The sequence below is a fragment of the Salmo trutta genome, chromosome 7, assembly GCF_901001165.1.
Source record: "Salmo trutta chromosome 7, fSalTru1.1, whole genome shotgun sequence".
Taxonomy (NCBI): domain Eukaryota; kingdom Metazoa; phylum Chordata; class Actinopteri; order Salmoniformes; family Salmonidae; genus Salmo; species Salmo trutta.
In genome coordinates this window covers 48,024,355-48,047,763 of record NC_042963.1, presented here as the reverse complement: position 1 = coordinate 48,047,763, position 23,409 = coordinate 48,024,355, and the positions used below count along the sequence as shown (strand labels likewise).

General features: G+C 43.1%; 1 protein-coding gene across 1 annotated transcript; it reads left to right on the top strand.

Moving 5' to 3' along the window:
• Nucleotides 1-8,754: 8,754 nt before the first annotated feature.
• On the top strand, nucleotides 8,755-23,384 carry eif4g2b (eukaryotic translation initiation factor 4, gamma 2b). The gene is made up of 22 exons (XM_029759210.1): nucleotides 8,755-8,946; nucleotides 9,695-9,797; nucleotides 10,682-10,740; nucleotides 11,223-11,288; nucleotides 11,993-12,118; nucleotides 12,401-12,503; nucleotides 12,634-12,765; nucleotides 12,938-13,004; nucleotides 13,113-13,264; nucleotides 13,451-13,561; nucleotides 15,496-15,678; nucleotides 16,148-16,283; nucleotides 16,644-16,819; nucleotides 17,090-17,182; nucleotides 17,637-17,750; nucleotides 17,949-18,053; nucleotides 19,620-19,835; nucleotides 20,073-20,331; nucleotides 20,525-20,729; nucleotides 20,998-21,236; nucleotides 21,465-21,586; nucleotides 21,861-23,384. Exons 3-22 carry the CDS (start codon nucleotides 10,700-10,702, stop codon nucleotides 21,924-21,926), a joined length of 2,712 nt encoding a protein of 903 aa, XP_029615070.1. The 5' UTR covers nucleotides 8,755-8,946; nucleotides 9,695-9,797; nucleotides 10,682-10,699; the 3' UTR covers nucleotides 21,927-23,384.
• The last annotated feature ends 25 nt before the right edge of the window (nucleotides 23,385-23,409 follow it).

The following is a 23,409-nucleotide window of genomic DNA, read 5'->3' as shown; positions in this document are numbered from 1 at the left end:
TATCTACATTGTGGAATAATATTGAAGACATCAAAACTATGAAATAACACATATGGAATCATGTAGTAACCAAAAAAGTGTTAACTTCTTTGGGATAGGGGGCAGTAGTTTCACGGCCGGATAAAAAACGTACCCGATTTAATCTGGTTACTACTGCTGCCCAGAAACTAGAATATGCATATAATTAGTAGATTTGGATAGAAAACACTCTAAAGTTTCTAAAACTGTTTGAATGGTGTCTGTGAGTATAACAGAACTCATATGGCAGGCCAAAACCTGAGAAGATTCCATACAGGAAGTGCCCTGTCTGACAATTTGTTGTCCTTCTGTTGCATCTCTATCGACATTACAGCATCTGTGCTGTAACGTGACACTTTCTAAGGCTTCCATTGGCTCTCTAAAGCCACCAGAAAGTGGAATGGGGTGTCTGCTGTCTCTGGGCAAAGTACAACAGCTCTGTTTGTGAGTGGTCAGCCTGGTGACAGTGAGACTGAGATGCGCGTTCACGAGACATCTCCATGTTTTTCTTTCTCTCTCTGAATGAATACAACGTTGCCCGGTTGGAATATTATCACTATTTTACGAGAAAAGTAGCATAAAAATAGATTTTAAACAGCGTTTGACATGCTTCTAAGTACGGTAATGGAATATTTTGAATTTCTTTGTCACGAAATGCGCTCGCGCGTCACCGTTTGGATAGTGACCTGAACGCACAAACAAAACGGCGGCATTTGGATATAACTATGGATTATTTCGAACCAAAACAACATTTGTTGTTTAAGTAGAAGTCCTGGGAGTGCATTCTGATGAAGAACAGCAAAGGTAATCCAATTTTTCTAATAGTAATTCTGAGTTTAGGTTGTCCCAAACTTGGTGGGTGTCAAATTAGCTAGCCGTGATGGCCGAGCTATGTACTCAGAATATTGCAAAATGTGCTTTCGCCGAAAAGCTATTTTAAAATCGGACATAGCGATTGCATAAAGGAGTTCTGTATCTATAATTCTTAAAATATAGATAGCCCTATTTGGTAAAAGACCAAGTCCATATTATGGCAAGAACAGCTCAAATAAGCAAAGAGAAATGACAGTCCATCGTTACTTTAAGACATGAAGGTCAGTCAATACGGAAAATTTCAAGAAGTTTGAAAGTTTCTTCAAGTGCATTCACAAAAATCATCAATCGCTATGATGAAACTGGCTCTCATGAGGACCGCCACAGGAAAGGAAGACCCAGAGTTACCTCTGCTGCAGAGGATAAATTCATTAGAGTTAACTGCTCATCAGATTGCAGCCCAAATAAATGCTTCACAGACACATCTCAACATCAACTGTTCAGAGGAGACTGTGTGAATCAGGCTTTCTTGGTCGAATTGCTGCAAAGAAACCACAACTAAAGGACACCAATAAGAAGAAGACCGGTGGAAATCTGTCCTCTGGTCTGATGAGTCCAAATTTGAGATTTTTTGTTCCAACCGCCGTGTCTTTGTGAGACGCAGAGTAGGTGAACGGATGATCTCTGCATGTGTGGTTCCCATCATGAAGCATGGAGGAGGTGTGATGGTGCTTTGACACTGTCTGTGATTTATTTAGAATTCAAGGCACACTTAACCAGCATGGCTACCACAGCATTCTGCAGCAATACGCCATCCCATCTGGTTGGCGCTTAGTGGGACTATCATTTGTTCTTCAACAGGAAAATGACCCAACACCTCCAGGCTGTGTAAGGGCTATTTGACCAAGAAGGAGAGTGATGGAGTGCTGCATCAAATGACCTGGCCTCCACAATCACCTGACCTCAACTCAGTTGAGATGGTGTGGGATGAGTTGGACCGCAGGGTGAAGGAAAAGCAGCCAACAAGTGCTCAGAATATGTGGGATCTCCTTCAAGACTGTTGGAAAAGCATTCCAGGTGAAGCTGGTTGAGAGAATGCCAAGAGTGTGCAAAGCTGTCATCTAGGCAAAGGGTTGCTACTTTGAAGAATCCAAATCTAAAATATACTTTGATTTGTTTAACACTTTTTTGGTTACTACATGATTCTGTAGGTGTTGTTTCATAGTTTTGATGTCTTCCCTATTAATTTGATTTCTGAGTCTTGCACATGATGTGCAGCACTTTGGGGTGGACACCCACATTTTCAATCAATGAGAGAAGACAAAAATACTCTGAGAGGGCAACATTTACCTTTTGGATTACTTCATGAAGCAGAAATTGACAGAAGTACATGTATGTGATGAATGCATACTAACCAAGGTCTTGCAGGTGGTTACATGGTTGTGCGCATGTGCCAGAATTCTCAACGGAGGTATCACAGTCTGATTTTAGGCAAATTGTTGGCTAGCTAGCAAGCAAACCTAGCTACTTCATGAGCATCATTTTTTTGTTGTTTTGGAGACTTCATGAATGTTTTATCTGCGGCCCTGCAACTGCAGAACGAGCAAGAGGAAGTCTATCGCTGGTGGGGTAAGTTTCTCAAAACCAATAAGTTTCTGAAATCACAAAAAAAGTGTCTGGACACTTCTATAACATTCCATTTACATTCAAAATACAGATTAAGTGAAAAAAAAGTGAACCTGTCCTTTAAAGCCTATTTACAGAGAGAGTAAATTTAAGCACCAGAAGTGTCCGTATTGTCTCTCCCCTATTTTTCATTCACCCTTTATTTTACACCTGTACAGTTTGAATGTAGGTTGCAGATATTGTATTGAGAATATATGTCATTGTGTTTTTGGTCTGACAATGCCCTCTGAATTGCCCCTGAGGGAGTTCATAACATTGTCTTGAATTGATTTTGATCCCTCAATCTGATCACCATTTAAATGACACAGTAGTTTGGAATAAGCACTCCATTCAGTCTCTTTTGGGCAGGTGTGCCATAAAGATGTAATGTTCACTGATCCCATTCTTGAATCATCAGCCCCACTCAGAGGCCAATGGCTGTATTGTTGAACAATTGCTTTAAATGCTACGTGTGTGAGTGTGTGTACACCTGCAAGTGTGTGCAGTAAGTGTGCACGTGTGATTACGCATTGAATATCGCTGTAAATAATGATATCTCAAGACTGAGCTTGTCTAACATAAAATCAATAACTGTGATTACTGATCCTCATCATTAGGAGAAATGCTGCTCTCCTGACAGCAGGCCTCTTTTAATCCAAGCTACTCACAGTGAGACAGCATTGATTGCTGCTGCCATGCTCTGCATAATTCAGCCATGCTGCTCATCCTCATAGAGCAATAAAAAGATTAGCCTCAGGGGAAAAAGTAAACAGGAGAGTTAAAGTTGCAAATCATCACTTCATCCTCCTTTATTTTTTTCTGCAGTAGCGTCTCCGTAGCTCATCATGAGGACGAGGCCCTATCTCCACATTCTGCAGAAATATCAATATAGATTCATGAGTCTCCCTAAAGCAAGGTCCTCAGCTAATTAAATCTGTAATCACTTTGTAGTGTAAAAACAGCAGGGGGGGGGGACATGTTGAAATGAGGGCCAGTAGAGTTTTATTTAACAAAGAAAGATAATTGGGTTCAGGGCTGTTCGTTCTCCTCATAAAACATAGAGGTTTCTACTCCCCATCAGGCTGGTGATATCAATGCTCTGTCTGTGCTGCTCAGCTAGTGCACTACTTCACACACACACAGACAGATTCATTTATTAAACCCAGAGGAAAAACTAAAAATACTCATGGGCGAACCAGCAACGGCTCCTCTTGCAGCCAAATATGCATTTGCCTGCCATAACCTGAAGGATACTGAATAATAACATCTGCATAGTAAGCAGTTTCTTACTTATTATTTGTATTATTGTTATTACTATTATTAATATTCCAAATAGTTGTGGTAGGGGTAGTAGGGGTGATGGCAATAATAGCAGTTTAATGATGGTGGTAGTTGTAGTACTGATGTAATGGTGAGGATGACAGTTAGAAAATAAAACTAACTATGTTTAGCCTTTTATATTTATTATATTTCTACTATTGACTGTTACCATTTTATTGTTATTATTTTCTTTAGCTATTTCTTTATTTGTATTACTATTTACGACCATTTTATATTATTATATTACAATGTATATTGTATACATTATTGCTTTGGCAATATTGACGCAATGTTTTTCATGCCAATAAAGCAGTTTGAATTTGAATTTGAGAGAGAGACTACTTCACCTGGAGACAGAGAGAGACTACTTCACCTGGAGACAGAGAGACACTACTTCACCTGGAGACAGAGAGACACTACTTCACCTGGAGACAGAGAAAGAGAGAGAGAGAGAGAGAGAGAGAGAGAGAGAGACACACTACTTCACCTGGAGACAGAGAGAGACTACTTCACCTGGAGACAGAGAGACACTACTTCACCTGGAGACAGAGAGACACTACTTCACCTGGAGACAGAGAGAAACTACTTCACCTGGAGACAGAGAGAGACTACTTCACCTGGAGACAGAGAGAGACTACTTCACCTGGAGACAGAGAGAGACTACTTCACCTGGAGACAGAGAGACTACTTCACCTGGAGACAGAGAGAGAGTACTTCACCTGGAGACAGAGAGAGACTACTTCACCTGGAGACAGAGAGAGACTACTTCACCTGGAGACAGAGAGAGACTACTTCACCTGGAGACAGAGAGAGACTACTTCACCTGGAGACAGAGAGACACTACTTCACCTGGAGACAGAGAGAGAGAGAGAGAGAGAGAGAGAGAGACTACTTCACCTGGAGACAGAGAGAGACTACTTCACCTGGAGACAGAGAGACACTACTTCACCTGGAGACAGAGAGAGACTACTTCACCTGGAGACAGAGAGAGACTACTTCACCTGGAGACAGAGAGAGACTACTTCACCTGGAGACAGAGAGAGACTACTTCACCTGGAGACAGAGAGACTACTTCACCTGGAGAGAGAGAGAGAGAATACTTCACCTGGAGACAGAGAGACTACTTCACCTGGAGACAGAGAGACTACTTCACCTGGAGAGAGAGAGAGAATATTTCACCTGGAGAGAGATATTCCTTCACCTGGGGAGAAGAAGAGGGACTATTTCACTGAATGAGCGAGAGACAGTAGAGTTTGTCAATGTAAACATATGTTTCCCATGCCAATAAAGCCCCTTGAATTGAATTGAGAGCTTCATCTGGAGATAGAGAGCAAATACTTCACCTGGAGGGGGGAGAGACTACTTCACATGGAGAGGGGGGAGAGAGAGAGAGAGAGAGAGAGACTACTTCACCTGGGGAGAATGAGAGGGACTATTTCACTGAGAGAGAGAGAGAGAGAGAGAGAGAGAGAGAGTTTGTCAATGTAAACATATGTTTCCCATGCCAATAAAGCCCCTTGAATTGAATTGAGAGCTTCATCTGGAGAGAGAGACTACTTCACCTGAAGAGAGAGCGAGAGAGAGAGAGAGAGAGAGAGAGAGAGAGAGAGAGAGAGAGGGATACTTCGCCTGGAAAGAGAGAGAGAGATACTTCACCTGGGGAGAGAGAGACTACTTCACCTGGGGAGAGATAGAGATACTTCACATGGGGGGAGAGAGATAGAGATACTTCACCTGGGGAGAGAGAGACTACTTCACCTGGGGAGAGAGAGATAGAGATACTTCACCTGGGGAGACAGAGATAGAGATACTTCACCTGGGGAGAGAGAGATAGAGATACTTCACCTGGGGAGAATGAGAGTGACTACTTCACCTGGGGAGAGAGAGATAGAGATACTTCACCTGGGGAGAGATACTCCTTCACCTGGGGAGAGTGATAGAGATACTTCACCTGGGGAGAGAGAGAGAGATACTTCACCTGGGGAGAGAGAGATAGAGATACTTCACCTGGGGAGAGAGAGAGAGAGAGATACTTCACCTGGGGAGAGAGAGAGAGAGATACTTCACCTGGGGAGAGAGAGAGATACTTCACCTGGGGAGAGAGAGAGAGAGATACTTCACCTGGGGAGAGAGAGTGAGAGATACTTCACCTGGGGAGAGAGAGATAGAGATACTTCACCTGGAGAGAGAGAGATAGAGATACTTCGCCTGGGGAGAGAGAGAGAGATACTTCTCCTCGTGAGAGAGATACTTCACCTGGGTAGAGAATGCGACTACTTCGCCTGGAGAGAATGAGAGAGACTACTTTGCCACGGAGAGATAGAGAGAGAGAGAGAGAGAGAGATACTTCACCTGGGGAGAGAAAGAGAGATACTTCTCCCCGTGAGAGAGAGAGATACTTCACCTGGGGAGAGAGAGATACTTCATCTGGAGAGAGAGAGCACAAATACTTCCCCTGGAGGGGGGAGAGACTACTTCACCTGGAGACAGAGCGAGAGAGAAAGAGAGGGAGACTACCTCACCTGGAGAGAGAGAGAGACTACTTCACAGAGAGAGAGAAACTACTTCACCTGGAGAGAAAGAGCTACTTCATCTGGAGAGAGAGCGAGAGAGAAAGAGGGAGACTACCTCACCTGGAGAGAGAGAGAGAGAGACTACTTCACAGAGAGAGAGAAACTACTTCACCTGGAGAGAGAGAGAGAGCGAGAGAGAGAGACTACTTCACTGGAAAGAGAGAGAGACTACTTCACCTGGAGAGAGAGCGAGACTACTTCACCTGGAGAGAGAGCGAGAGACTTCACCTGGAAGGGGGGGGAACCGCTGTCAAGGGTACGACAGACAATCACTTGTTTTGTCTTGAGGGTTTAAGTCAGTGGTGGGATGGAGAAGGTAATGGGATTCAGGAGAGCTCCAGACAGAGCTGGAATTCTAATGGAGGACAGAGGGAGAAGATACTCTCTGTACAGGTAGACGGATGTAAAAAGCCGCAGGAAGTAGGGGAGTTGAAGCACCCCCTGAATTTTTTTTTTTCTCACAAAAGTAGTGCACTGGGGCTTTACTAGTCCTGTATTAATAGACGGATGTAAAAAAAATATAAAATAATCTGCATCGCCACATTATACCCCCACAGCAAAACTACTTTCCATGGCTATGGGTATGCACGCATGATACGCATACACAGAGAGAGAGAGAGCAACTCCATGTAAGAGTTTGTGAACTCTTTTCATCCCTCAGGTGAGGAGCAGTGGTGTAAAGTATAAATACTTTCAAGTACTACTTAATTAGTTTTTTTGGGGTATTTGTACTTTGCTTTACTATTCATATTTTAACAACTTTAACTTTACAACATTCCTAAAGAAAATAATGTACTTTTTACTCCATACATTTTCCCTGACACCCAAAAGCACTTTTGAATGCTTAGCAGTACAGGAAAATGATCCGATTCACACACTTATCAAGAGAACATCCCTGGTCATCCCTACTGCCTCTGATCTTAGTTTGTAAATTATGTCTGAGTGTTGGAGTTTGCCCCTAACTATCCGTAAAAATAAGGCCATCTGGTTTGCTCAATGTAAGGAATTTGAAATGATTTATACTTTTACTTTTGATACATTTTATTTTTGCAATTACATTTACTTTTGATATTTAAGTATATTTTAAACCTAATACTTTTAGACTTTTAGTCAAGTAGTATTTTACTGGGTGACTTTCACTTGAGTCATTTTCGATTAAGGTACCTTTACTTTTACTCAAATATGACATTTGGGTACTTTTTCCACCACTGATGAGGAGCTGCTGTACATTTTGAGTGGTGCCCCCTGCTATTTCCTGATCCACTCACTCTACTACACCTATGCTCTCCGCTTACATTTGCATATACTCTGAATTAATTTCATGCACTTATGCAACCTGAGATATTGGCTAAAACCAATGCTGTAGTAGGCCTACTGCCAAGACCCATCCTCAAACATTCTGCTTACTGTACCGCTTTTCCAATTCCAACATATCCCATGTTACACAAACCAACAGCTTCTATCATTCCCTAGTCAAACGCATAAATCCAAAACTGAATTATTATTAATAACTAAAAACATGGATTTCACCTGCTACACATGATAGCTTTATAAGGTCTTTGCGCTCATGGTTGTCTTGTAGGCTAATTTACTCTAGTGCAGTGCTCTCCAGTCCTCCTGTAGGTTTTCACTCCAACCAGTTGTAACTAACCTGATTCAGCTCATTAACCAGCTAATTATTCGAATCAAGTGTGCTAGATTCTAGATTAGGGTTAGAGCAAAAACCTACAGGATTGTAACTCTTCAGCAACAGGGTTGGAGAGCCCTGCTCAAGTGCTCAATCCTAGAATACAGGTGACAAGGCAGCACCATGATATTCTTCTGCTCCACTGAAGAGATGTGGGCCTATCAGACTTTGGTTTCAATGCATTTTGATAATTTATCACAGTAACAGTTGAATTTGGAGCCGAGCCTGAGATAGGCTAGTTGACCTATCTCTGCCCCACCCCCCACTAGTGATGGTGACAGGGATACAGACTTCTTATTCTACAAATCAGGCTCATTTCTAGTTTTAGGCTAAACTAAACGAACACTTCTGCAACTCGAAATGTGCGTTCACGAGTATCCTATCCACCTTCAGCATGCACAAAAAAATTGCAGTGTGCATTTTACTCATCCTTGTCTCTAGGAAGGTTTGGACTGCTGCTGTTTCTTGTATATTTCATAAACGTCAAATCCCTTTCCCTGCACTGCGGCTGAGTGAAATGTACGTCAATCAACTACAAGGGGCGGTTACCCGAAGCTGATAGCCACTCTCATTGGGTAATTGTAAATGTAGGCACTACCTTCAAAATATGTCTTAGTTGTGATTCGCTAAAAGAGACATAGCAACGAATTGCGTGAACAATGCATATTGTGACATTTCGGCCCCTACAGATCGAGTTCAAGAATGACGTCGTAGATAGACTACCTTTTAGTCTTCTCTAGCACGAAGGAAAAGTGTACGTTCAGATAGCTACTCTGTCGTACCTGATATCATTGGCTGTCTCACGCTTTCAAATTACATTTCGTCTTTTGTGCCCACCCAAAATACAACACTGAAGTTCTTTTAGTAAAGGTAAGATTCAAATTTCCTTACACATTTGCACCAGTTTTTCTAAAATGGCTACCCTATGCTAGCTAGCCTCGCCAGCTGATTACTGCATAAAATGGCGTCGTGATGGAATAACATGGTCATGTTTTAATGCTGCCATGCGGTTACCGGCTAATTATAGACACATGTTGAAACATTACAAACATCTTTGGTATATATTGTCTGACACATGACCAATAGTTCAACACAATATACAGAACATTATACTTCCTTTTTGCTAGCTAACTAGCTAGTTACGTTCAAGCCAAAGGGGCTAGCTTGCTAGTTAGTTAACGGTAGAGCCATAGAAATAAGAATAAATAGAACCGTCGTCCCCATTCAATGTTCCAAGCCCGTTCTAGTCATACTTTTTTTCTATGATTAGTGCTAGCGCAAGCAAACGTTAGCTAATATCACACATTTCTGATCTCACTTTACTAAGATGTACACATTCACTATTCCACAATGGGCAAACGTGTGTGTCTTGAACAAATTGCTAAAAGTAGCAGGTTTTAACGACAACTGGAGAAACTTGCCTTGACAGGGAGTGCTGGCGTAGCTAACGTTAGCTAATTAGCCAGCTAGCCTTTGCTTTGTTGCGCTTGACAAAGACTGCCGTCGAAGACCTCTTTACCGGCTGGCAAATTAGTGAACAGCCCTTGTCATTTTTTGGTAGAGTATGCAACTCATAATATTAACGTTAGTGTATGATGCATATCTTTCTCTCCTACAGCACCGTTTTCGCCACCCCTCCCTATTATTATTTTAAAGATTCATCGTTGTCAAGCCGCCAAAGTGGAGAGTGTGATTGCAGAAGGGGGTGCTTCTCGTTTCAGGTATGTTCTTCCCTTGGTAGGAATCCCTTTTAGAAAATCAATGGACACTTCCAAATAGCTACTCACACAGTAGGGTTTCATCAGCAGCATCTGCTGTCTGTGCTGTGGCATTTGTTCCTCATAACCCACCCTTTAGCTGTATGGAAGGAAGTACATGGCTAGTACATTATTGAGTACTGCCCGTTGATGATCAGAAACTACCCACCCCAATGGATCAGTAAGCCGCTGCTCTCAAATCAAATTTTATTGGACAGGAACACATGTTTAGCAGATGTTTTTGCAGGTCCCTGGCTCTTAACTATTACACGATAGTACAGCAATCCAACAGTATAGTCTCTGCCCCACAGAGATCTTCCAAACATGTCACTTGACATTGATGTCATCCAAAGCCTTTAGGGGCAGGATGCTGTCAAACCACATTCAAAGCCATGACTCAAAAATGTGTCAAACTGACACTGTATAAAATAGTATAGCGCTGACTGTGATAAGATTATTATTCCTACTGTGAATGTGTACAATGTCGTACCAGCCAGCTCCTGCTCCCAAACAATTGACAGTGACAAATGTTTTGTGTCCTCTGTATTTTGGCAATTGTAATTAGCAATGTTTATTCATAAAGATTTCAGGGTCACTAAAACGCCACTACCATTTCGGATGTACTGATATTGAAATCTGCACCACACCCTTTTTGGTTTAAGGTGGAACCAGGGATGGCAAGACTGAATTTCTCCCTATGTCCACCATTGTTTCACAGTCAATATTGCAATGAATCGTTATGACTTGTTTATTTGGCCTCACTGGCTTACCCATCCAGGGGTAGGCTATGTTATCCCAATAATGTGATCTGCCTAATGTGATAATTAATGTACTTGCTTTCCATGAAGATTAAGACCGTGGATATTATGCAACAAGAATGGCTTCAACAAAGCAAAATCAAGGAAAAGTGGGTTACTCTTTATGCTCAAAATGTTGAATGTAAATAAGTGTTCCGATCCACAGTGGTGATATTACTATGGTGATGATAACACGGTCCTATGTCAATCCATTGTGATTTGTCATATCTTTATGGCTGACATAGGCCTATGTGTTTCCAGATTCTCCTTGACAGTAACAGTGGTAACTTAAGCTTGAAGTAGGCTAAAGTCCTAGATGAATAGATGAAAACGGAGCCGTGTGTGTATATATATATTTGTTTGTTTTTTATATATATATATAAGGCTCTGGGTAACAATGTATTGACATATCTTGGGGAACCAACTGTATGGTGCTTAAATCACAAGCACTTTTTAACTTCCACTTACAGGACATTATTGGAATATAGAGGGGTGTGTGACGCTGCTAGCAACTTTTTCAATTAGTAAAACATTGACAATTCCTGTGCGATGGTCTTGCATAATGAACAATGTTCTCTTTTTATCCTAACAGTGCTTCTTCGGGAGGAGGAGGTGTTAGGGGTGCACCTCAGCACAATCCCAAGACTGTCGGCAACAGGTAGGCCTACCACACAGGCATGATCCCCAGAAACCGTCCCTAAGGGTCCTCAAATAATAAACTCTGCACAGGGGCCATTTTCCCTGTTTTTATTTAAAATATTTTACCTTTATTTAACTAGGCAAGTCAGTTAAGAACAAATTCTTATTTTCAATGACGGGCTAGGAACAGTGGGTTAACTGCCTTGTTCAGGGGCAGAAGGACAGATTTTTACCTTGTCAGCTCGGCGATTTGATCTTGCAACCTAGCGGTTACTAGTCCAACGCTCTAACCACTAGTCTACCTGCCACCCCAGGTAGCCTAGTGGTTAGCTATAAGGCCTTTAAAACGTTTTTTTAATTTATTTTTTTACTTTTATTTAACTAGGCAAGTCAGTTAAGAACAAATTCTTATTTGCGATGACGGCCTATACCGGCCAAACCCAGACCCTGCTGGGCCAATTGTGGGACTCCCAATCACTGCCGGTTGTGATACAGACTGGATTTGAACCAGGGTGTCTGTAGTGGGTCTTAGACCGCTGCACCACTCGGGAGCCCTATAAACTTTTTTGTATGTCAACTAGAGGCCTATGTGTTTGAGTGGAGTTGATGATGCTCTTTAATGATAAATGTCATCCTCTGTGTGTTTTCTGTCACCTTTATGTACTGGTGGCCAGTGTGATCACTTGGAGCCATAGCTCAACAGTCTCCTTTCTCTTACTCCAGCGAGTTCCTGGGGAAACCCCCAGGGCACAGCGCTCCGAAATGGGTTCCTTCACGAAGCACTAGACGAGATGCCAACTCCAGCAATGAAAAAGAGCGACACGATGCAATCTTCAGGAAAGTGAGGGGGTAAGTCAGTCAAGAAATGCAATTTGGCCACCAATTGGTTTAAGTGTAATCGCCTCACTGACAAGATGTTCTCAGTTGTGTGATTTTGTTTTATCATGCTTGGTGCCTGCATGAGCACATGCTTCTCTATCAGGTGATGTTTACTACAGCAGAGAACTGCAACTCCATTATTTGGCTAACAAGCAAAGCTTGTTGCTTTCTCAACCCCTCTTGATTAGGCATGTACCCCTGACTTGACATTTTCCTGTTCTTTCCTTTCCCCGCTCCTCTTCTCCTCTGTAGCATACTCAACAAGCTCACGCCTGAGAAGTTTGACAAGCTATGCCTTGAGCTACTCAACGTGGGCGTAGATACAAAACTCGTCCTTAAAGCAATCATCTTGCTGGTAAGTAAGGCTCTCTTTCCCCTTAACTGTCTGCCCTTTGCAAATGTATTCCATAATTCCTTGGCATCCTCCATGCATGACTCATACTTGTTTTTTTAAATGGCCTTTTTCTCTCCTCCCTCCTGTCCAGATTGTAGACAAAGCCCTAGAAGAGCCCAAGTATAGCTCGCTCTATGCTCAGCTATGTCTGCGTTTGGCAGAGGACGCACCAAACTTTGATGGCCCTTCATCCGAGATCCAAACATCCCAAAAGCAGAGCACTGTAAGCATCACATTTGGATAGCTTTTATTCTGCATGGTTCTGTCTTCAACTTAAAACTGTGCTGTACATTAGCGTCTAGAAAATACAATATTTATTTTCTTAATGTCCAAGTGGCTGTATAGAATGTCACTGGTTCTGATGTTCAATCTCAAATGTTGTCCTGATTTTGCAGACCTTCAGACGACTTCTAATTTCCAAGCTTCAAGATGAATTTGAAAACCGCAGCAGAAATGTTGAAAGTGAGTACTACTACTCCCCTACACGGCTCCTTTGGAAAATGTCCAACCACCAGACCACCCATTGACTCACCATTGTACTTGTACTAACTCAGTTTTTTCTTCCCCTAGTCTATGACAAACATGACAACCCTCTTACTTCTGAGGAGGAGGAGCAGCGTGCCATTGCCAAGATCAAGATGCTTGGAAACATTAAATTCATCTCGGAACTTGGCAAACTCGACCTCATCCATGAATCTATCCTTCATAAGTGCATCAAAACAGTATGTTCAGTCTAGTTCTTTTGGATTGTTTTGCAGACCTTTTTATATCATTGATTGACAACTTCCTATACAACTTTGTCCTTGAATACATTTGATTTCTGCTATGCTTGACAATCTTAGTTGCATGTTCTACTGGCACGGGTCCCTAATATGCCACTTGTATAACACCGTCATCTTCCTCTCCAGCTTTTGGAAAAGAAGAAGAGAGTCCAGCTCAAGGATATGGGGGAGGATGTGGAGTGCCTCTGTCAGATAATGAGAACAGTGGGCCCTAGACTCGACCATGACAAAGCAAAGGTACGTTCTCTTTTCCCCTATCAGTCTGTCTGTGGTCCCTGCTGCTCCACTTGGCACACAGCCAAGCAGTATGTCTCTGTCATGTACAGTTGAAGTTGGAAGTTTACATACACCTTAGCCAAATACATTTAAACTCTGTTTTTCACAATTCCTGACATTTAATCCTAGTAAAAATTCCCTGTCTTAGGTCAGTTAGGATCATCACTTTATTTTAAGAATGTGAAACGTCAGAATAATAGTAGAGAATTATTTCAGCATTTATTTCTTTCATCACATTCCCAGTGGGTCAGAAGTTTACAGACCCTCAATTAGTATTTGGTAGCATTGCCTTTAAATTGTTTAACTTGGGTCAAACGTTTCAGGTAGCCTTCCACAAGCTTCCCACAATAAGTTGGGTGAATTTTGGCCCATTCCTCCTGACAGAGCTGGTGTAACTGAGTCAGGTTTGTAGGCCTCCTTGCTCGCACATGCTTTTTCAGTTCTGCCCACACATTTTCTATAGGATTGAGGTCAGGGCTTTGTGATGGCCACTCCAATACCTTGACTGTTGTCCTTAAGCCATTTTGCCACAACTTTGGAAGTATGCTTGGGGTGATTGTCCATTTGGAAGACCCATTTGCGACCAAGCTTTAACTTCCTGACTGATGTCTTGAGATGTTGCTTCAATATATCCACATTTTCCTGCCTCATGATGCCATCTATTTTGTGAAGTGCAGCAAAGCACCCCACAATATGATGCTGCCAACCCCGTGCTTCATGGTTGGGATGGTGTTCTTCGGCTTGCAAGCCTCCCCCGTTTTCCTCCAAACACAATGATGATCATTATGGCCAAACAGTTCTATTTTTGTTTCATCAAACCAGAGGACATTTCTCCAAAAAGTACGATCTTTGTCCCCATGTGCAGTTGCAAACCGTAGTCTTGCTTTTTTATGGCGGTTTTGGAGCAGTGGCTTCTTCCTTGCTGAGCAGCCTTTCAGGTTATATCGATATAGGACTTGTTTTACTGTAGATATAGATACTTTTGTACCTATTTCTGTTTTGGGATTGATTTACACTTTTCGCACCAAAGTACGTGTACTCCTTCCTGAGCGGTATGACGGCTGCGTGGTCCCATGGTGTTTATACTTGTATACTATTGTTTGTACAGATGAATGTGGTACCTTCAGGCGTTTGGAAATTGCTCCCAAGAATGAACCAGACTTGTGGAGGTCTCCAATTTTTTTCTTCCTGAGGTCTTGGCTGAGTTCTTTTGATTTTACTATGATGTCAAGCAGAGGCACTGAGTTTGAAGGTGGGCCTTGAAATACATCCACAGGTACTCCTCCAATTGACTCAAATGATGTCAATTAGCCTATCAGAATCTTCTAACGCCATGACATCATTTTCTGGAATATTCCAAGCTGTTTAAAGGCACAGTCAACTTAGTTTATGTAAACTTCTGACCCACTGGAATTGTGATACAGGGAATTATAAGTGAAATAACCTGTCTGTAAACAATTGTTGGGAAAATTACTTGTGTCACACACAAAGTAGATGTCCTAACTGATTTGCCAAAACTGTAGTTTGATAACAAGAAATGTGTGGATTGGTTGAAAAATGAGTTTTAATGACTCCATAAGTGTATGTAAACTTTCCACTTCAACTGTACATCAATTTTTTTTAAATGTTTTTATTTAACCAGGTAGGCTAGTTGAGAACAAGTTCTCATTTACAACTGCGAACAGGCCAAGAATAAAGCAAAGCAGTTCGACACATACAACACAGTTACACATGGAATAAACAAAACATACAGTCAATAATAGTCGAAGAATCTATATACAGTGTGTACAAATGACACCACTGTTCATCTCTCCCCCAGTCTTAAAACAGTCAGTACTTTGGCCGAAGTTGATTTGTATGTGCTCGTCTTCTAACACAACTGTCCATCTTCCCAGTCTTTAATGGACCAGTACTTTGGCCGTATGCTATCCTTAATGAACAACAAGGAGTTGCCTGCCAGGATCCGCTTCCTGCTGCAGGACACGGTGGAGCTGCGGGACAACAACTGGGTCCCCCGCAAAGCATTCATCGACAACGGACCAAAGACCATCAACCAGATCCGCCAGGAGGCAGTAAAAGTGAGTCAGTTACAGTCCATAGTGTGGACAATACTGCGAGAGTCTGTTTTTCAATCTCAGGCAGGGTGGGGGGGCACAAATTGAGGAAGTTTGTGTATACAAACATCTTAAGGCAAAGTAGGATTTAGTTGGTGCACTGTCTTTGAACCTGTGATGCCCTATCCGTGGTCTCTCAGGCCAAACTACAGTTGCTACAGCAACCCTAGGCTTGTTTATAACTGAAGCTTCCTGGCAACCCCACCAGGTCTCTCTTAAAAGAAACGTGCAATGTCTTATACACCAGAGAAAATCTGTCTTCTGAATGATCGCATGCTTTCCTTAGATGCACTGAGCAAGCATTTACTAAGTGGTAAGTGGCAGAGAATGCTCATGGCTATATTACTACAGCATCACGAACCAACAAATAAGATGTGTTTTGGGCCTTTTTGAGCCCAGCTCATTGGGGAGTGTCTATATTCTCCCTCCACAGGATTTGGGTGTTTTCATTCCAGCGACCATGGCTCAGGGGATGAAGATGGACTTCTTCTTGGAAGGCCCCTTCATGCCCAACCGCATGAAAATGGAGACTCTCGGGGGATTGGCTGACATGTTTGGGCAAATGCCAGGTAGGTGCGGGCTTAGGTTAGTCTAGCTTTAAAATGTTTCATGCAGTGTCGATGTCGTAGTAAAAGTTGTATGCTATTTTTCTCACTCGAGTTGTGTTCTGATTTGAGTGGGTCCCTGAGTGGGTCCCTGATGAATATCCTATCACGAAAGAGGTCCCAGAGCCCAAAAAGTTTGAGAACCCCTGTTCTAGATAACCCATTCCAATCTGAGTGTTCCAAAACGTTCTCCCGCTGAACACACCCCTGGTCTTCTCCATTAAACACTAGTTGTCTGACAGTGTTTGTGGGGATCGTTTATGCTGATCAGCACTTTAAAACTGTGACAGCCAGAAGTAATTTTGTCACTTCCTACACTCTCAGGTGGTGGGATCGGGACGGGCCCGGGGGTCATTCAGGACCGGTTCTCTCCCACTATGGGACGTCATCGCTCCAATCCGCTCTACAACGGCAACGGACACAATAGCCACAACACCGCCCCCCAACCACAGTCTCAGTTCGAAATGGGTGCCAACAAGCCCTTCATCAAGACCAACCAGGTAATCTCGCAGCCTTGATGATTATCAAACTAGCAGTAAATCATTGGATCTGATCAGCTACTTTGATTTAATGCAGTTTTAATGTTTTTAAGAACAGGAGCGAGTTGGCCAGATTGATGGTTTAGTCAACGTTCAGCATAAATATAACATTGTATTCAGGGCATGTATACACAACCGAGATGAGCTGTCCCTCCTTCCTGCTTGTGGAAAGGAAACCTGTTACACTTCTTGCTAGTGCCACCTATTGATGCTCTTTGGTCTGTTTTCCAGGTGCAGAATCAGCATTTCCAGAACCAGCAGGTCCAGTCTAACAAGGACATGCCTCCACGCTTTAGCAAGAAGGGACAACTCAACCTAGATGAGGTACAGGAATCTACCACCAGTCTGGCCACATTCCTAGTCAGAGGAAAAACCCCTCTGACTATAGAGCACAAGTTGAACACTGCTGTTTTGCCTGACTGAGAATAAGCCTAGTCATGGATTAAAAAGCATTTAATGTAGAATTTCCATGGGGAGTGTGTAGTCTAAGATTAAATTTAGTCCATGTCCATGAAACCAGCCCTAAACATCTTATTGTGAGGGAAGACATTTGTTCCATGGTGTTTTTGGTCTACTCTAAGTAAGCAGATTATAAAAAGATGGAATTAAACTGTTTCTTGTCTCCTACTCCCTGCTCTCCTACGCTACATCGCTTCTTCTGGTCCATTGACTGTGAGACATGAGGATATTATGCTCATCTCAGAATATCGTCCTTTCCAAGATGCCATGCTAACCATTCTGCTACTGTTTCCCCTAACATCGACCTTCTGTGTTGTAGATCAGCCTGAGACCGGCTCAGTCTTTCCTCCTCAACAAGAACCAGGTTCCCAAACTGCAGCCCCAGATGCCCACTATGATCCCCCCCAGCACCAACACCCCTCCAATGGGACAGGTAAGACCGAGCACAGCAAAAACCCTCCTCACCTTTTTAATTTCATTTCAAATCAGGAAGAAAACTGAAATTCCTCATTTGAACATTGAATATAATTTTTTTGAATTGAAAAGGAATTGACCCCTACTGGTTCCAACTTGGGTTTTGGGTACTTGTCCTGTTGATGTAGTTGACCTAGGCTTCCCTCTTCTCTCCCAGTCTCCACAGCTCGGCCTCAAAAGCAACCCTCTTCCCATTCAGGAGAAACCTCAGAAGAGCAGCAAGAAACCACCGCCAGCTAGGGAAGAGCTGCTAAAAATGACGGTAGGCAACCATTTTTGTATCTGTGTGACTGACAAACTCAGCAAAAAAAAAGAAACGTCCTCACTGTCAACTGCGTTTATTTTCAGCAAACTTAACGTGTAAATATTTGTATGAACATAAGATTCAACAACTGAGACATAAACTGAACAAGTTCTACAGACATGTGACTAACATAAATGGAATAATGTGTCCCTGAACAAAGGGGGGTCAAAATCAAAGTTATCTGATGTGGCCACCAGCTGCATGAAGTACTGCAGTGCATCTCCTCTTCATGGACTGCACCAGATTTGCCAGTTCTTGCTGTGAGATGTTACCCCACTTTTCCACCAAGGCACCTGCAAGTTCCCGGACATTTCTGGGGGGAATGGCCCTAGCCCTCACCCTCCGATCCAACAGGTCCCAGACGTGCTCAATGGGATTGAGATCCGGGCTCTTCACTGGCCATGGCAGAACACTGACATTCCTGTCTTGCAGGAAATCACGCACATAGCGAGCAGTATGGCTGGTGGTATTGTCATGCTGGAGGGTCATGTCAGGATGAGCCTGCAGGAAGGGTACCACATGAGGGAGGAGGATGTCTTCCCTGTAACGCACAGCGTTGAGTTTGCCTGCAATGACTATGACGGACCCTCCACCTCCAAATCGATCCTGCTCCAGAGTACAGGCCTCGATGTAACGCTCATTCCTTCGACAATAAACGCGAATCCGGCCATCACCCCTGATGAGATAAAACCGCGACTCGTAAGTGAAGAGCACTTTTAGCCAGTCCTGTCTGGTCCAGCGACGGTGGGTTTGTGCCCATAGATGACGTTGTTGCCAGTGATGACCTGCCTTACAACAGGCCTACAAGCCGTCTGTCCAGCTTCTTTCAGCCTATTGCGGACAGTCTGAACACTGATGGCGGGATTGTGTGTTCCTGGTGTAACTCGGGCAGTTGTTGTCATCCTGTCCTGCAGGTGTGATGTTCGGATGTGCCGATCCTTTGCAGGCGTTACACGTGGTCTGCCACTGCGAGGACGATCAGCTGTCCGTCCTCTCCCTGTAGTGCTGTCTTAAGCGTTTCACAGTACGGACATTGCAATTTATTGTCCCGGCCACATCTGCAGTCCTCATGCTTCCTTGCAGCATGCCTAAGGCACGTTCACGCAGGGAGCCTGGGCATCTTTCTTTTGGTGTTTTTCCAGAGTCAGTAGAAAGGCCTCTTGTGTCTTAAGTTTTCATAACTGTGACCTTAATTGCCTACCGTCTAAGTTGTTAGTGTCTTAAAGACCGTTCCACAGGTGCATGTTCATTAATTGTTTATGGTTCATTGAATAAGCATGGGAAACCGTGTTTAAACCCTTTACAATGAAGATCTATGAAATTATTTGGGTTTTTACAAATTATATTTGAAAGACCGGGTCCAGAAAAAGGGATGTTTCTTTTTTGCTCAGTTTAGGATGAAACCTTATGCAACGGTACTGTTTTCTAAAATGTAGATATCATTGGTATCGTGAGGCTTTATTGTGACCTACCATTGGCACTGATGCAACACTAACGAAGCTCACTTTAAAACCTCCCCTTTAGGAGACAGTTGTGACCGAGTACCTGAACGGTAAGCACATTGATGAAGCTGTTAACGGCATCAGAGAAATGAAGGCTCCCAAGCACTTTCTGGCAGAGATGCTGGGTAAGGTCATCGTGGTGTCGCTGGACCGGTCTGATGACGACAAGGAGCACGCCAGCACCCTCATCCACACGCTACGTACCGAGGGCCTCATCACCGGGGAGAACTTCATGCAGGTACGCGTCTTCAGTTAGCGAGTGGATTACAGCACATTCACTAGGAGATGATTGTCTGATTCTGTCTGTTCATTTTGACATAGGATCAGTAATGTAAAATACACACCACTAGGATTTAGTTTGGCAGATGTGGGTCAAATTAATTTCATGCTTTTGATGCACTTGATAAAGCTTTGTTGTCCTCTCACCAATGTCTTTGGCTTAACTTTATTGGTCTCTCGCCCTCCCATCACTTAGGCTTTCCTCAACGTGCTGGACCAGTGTCCTAAGATCGAGGTGGACGTTCCCCTGGTCAAGTCGTACCTGGCCCAGTTTGCAGCACGGGCCGTTATATCTGAGCTGGTGAGTGTGGCGGAGCTGGCCCAACCATTGGAGAACGGAACCCACTTCCCCCTCTTCCTGCTCTGCCTGCAGCAGACTGCCAGACTGAAGGACAAGGAGTGGCTCACTGACCTCTTTCAACAGAGCAAGGTCAACATGCAGAAGATGCTACCCGGTAGGTAGACAACCCTCCTTCCTACATTCTCCCGCTAAAGGCGCTTCATTGACTGAAATGTTTTTCAGTTCACTGTGATGTTTAATTTGTCGTGTGATGACATCTTGTGATCATTAGAGACTGCAGCACATTCATCTTCCATGTCAGTGACGCTATGGCTAATCTGACCTGTCTGTGCGTTGTGGTTTTCCAGAGATAGACCAGAACAAGGACCGCATGCTGGAGATCCTGGAGGGTAAGGGCCTGAGCTTCTTGTTCCCCCTGTTGAAGCTGGAGAAGGACCTGTTGCTGCAGATCAAGGCTGACCCCTCTCCCCAGGCCATCTACAAGTGGATCAAAGACAACATTTCCCCTAAGCTCCACACCGACAAGGGCTTTGTCAACATCCTCATGACCAGGTAGGTACTGAACCTCTAGGATGGAGACTGCTTTTTAATTTGGCTGTATTTAGATTGCTTATGGTGGAATAAAGGTATTCATTCAAGGCTCGAGCCCAATATGACAGTCTGGACTGTACTTGTCACAATATAGAATCGCCCTTTCAAGCAGTCAATAAAAAATCTCATGTACCCTGGGCAAGACACGCATAAATGTATGGAATGTGGAAAAGACACAAATGGTATCAATTTCTATTTGAACATGCTCTTACTTCCCCTCTCCTCCCAGTTTCCTTCAGTACATCTCAGGGGAGCTGTGTTGTGTGGAGGTGGTGGAGGAAGAGGAGGAGGGCAGTGGTGGAGAAGAGCAGGTGGCAGGGCCCTCCAAAGAACAACTTGACCAGGAGAAGCAGCTGCTGCTGTCCTTCAAACCAGTCATGCAAAAGTTTCTACATGACCAGCCTCAGCTGCAGGTCTCCGCCCTGTACGCCCTGCAAGTGCACTGTAACGCCAGCCACTTCCCCAAAGGTATGTTTACTGGCCCACGCCACTGACCAATGCTGTCCATTTGTAATGAATCATTTGGTGTCAATGTGGTGGAAACCCATTCACTTGTTTGCCTTCCTTCAGTTGTCAGTGATCAAGATTTTAATAGTGTTTGGACATGGAAGTAGGATATTCTACTGTCTTGACCTCAGTACAACTATTTATCTGCTGCGGCATACTGTGGTAGAGATGTTATAATGTGTGTTTCAGGCATGCTGCTGCGCTACTATGTCCACTTCTACGACATGGAGATCATTGAAGAAGAAGCCTTCCTAGCATGGAAAGAAGATATTACCCAAGAATTCCCTGGAAAAGGAAAAGCTTTATTCCAGGTACTTGTTTTGGGGAAAATCTAACATTTGACCCATGGGTAGCTAATACACTAAACCATGTGGACCCAGTCTTTAATTGTGCGAGTAAATCAAGTCTTTATGCTAGCAACCACAACAGGGTTGCGTTCAGTTGGTGGAAAGCATGTTGAAATGGTGTGAAACAGGGAGGTAGCCGACTACCTGAACTTGTCCAATAACAGATTTTTGTTATCCTTTGCTTAACATTTTGCTACACTAACTTAACACGACCCTGTATAACTTTCTCCCCTGTTAGGTCAACCAGTGGCTAACCTGGTTGGAAACAGCTGAGGAAGAGGAGTCTGAAGAAGAGGCCGACTGAGAAACCAACCAGAACCGTCAGGCACCATAGAGCAGAGAAACATACTTTAACATTCAGTACAGATGTTACCACCATCACCTTCCCCCATTATTAAACTACTGAACATAACCACTGCCAGAGACTGCTTATGTCCTACAATATAAAGCCAAGCATGTTATCAGGGCATAGTAGATAACCATCTGTCTCTGTGGTCTACATAGGCTACTGAAGCTTCTGTTGTTATACTACCTTCCATTTCACCTTGAAGGTTGATTTGTTTTGGGTCCTGTTTCTGCAATAGGAGTTGAATGTAGCCTATGGACTGACTCAACCTACAAAAGTACAGATGTAGTTTTTCTCCTACTCTGACAATGTAGTAGTTTTGCCCTATTTACTCTTTGTGACAGCAGTATTGGATTTCCTTGTGGTATTATTTCTAATCCCGTTTGAAGAAAAGGCTTGTATTTGACACCTGTTTTAGCCTTCAAGTATTTAACCCTAAAGGCCATCCAAAAGATGCCCAATCTAGACAGAGTCAACTAGTAAAACCATGGATTTTGTGTGCTTGGTCAACCGACACTTATCTGAAATACTTTCTCCCATTATTATTATTTTTTTTAACCAAAGTGCTCTTCAATGCCCTGTCGCTGATGAGGAACATGTTACATTTTCTGTATATGGGGAGCCTATTCCTCTCAAGCAAGGCTGTAGACTTAAGACACACACATCCTTCTGTCATACCGGAGTGGCTGCAAGACTCCGTTAACATGGAGTCATATAAACTGTAAGTTAATCATTGGTGTTCTGCCGTAACGTCTCAAAAGTTGTCTGTTTCTACCTCTTAGTTAGATGGGCTTTGTGCTGGGATACAGAAGATCCTTTTTAGAGAGACTTATACTAGAAAGCCCAAGCAAATGCAGAAGTCTTCAAAATGAATATCCTGGTCTACTTCCACAATACAACCCTGGATTGGACTTCCAATGGAGCTCCCCTTATGCGGTTCAGTAGTGTTTAAGAAAGTCACCTGTTTTTAACATGAATTGGATAACTCAATGTTGTTCCCTATTCCTTTTGCCTGCAATTTATGTCAAAGTTGGGATTCAGGAATATATATTCTCCCCAGCATATTGAGTTTATGAAAGTAGAACGATATATTTGATTTGTTTCGCGAACCAGAAATTTGGAACCAAATACATTTTATCCTGTCTTTATTGGTGAATAAAGGTTTACCTAGAGAAAATAATCTTGCTTTGGTCGTCCCCTTGTAGAACAGGAAAAAAGGCTCAACAGACCAGTAACTCAAGTCTTAATGAAATCATGAGAAATACAATTTTAACTTTGCCCAACAAGATTAGCCAATGTGCTCTCAAGCCATGTGTATTTAGAAAGCAATAGATTTTGATCATGTTGTATTCAAGGAATGACTATTGTGCACCTATTGCATAACTGTCAATAAAGTCCAATACTTGAGCACTGAAACTTGTTGTCCTTTGCACTATTTTTA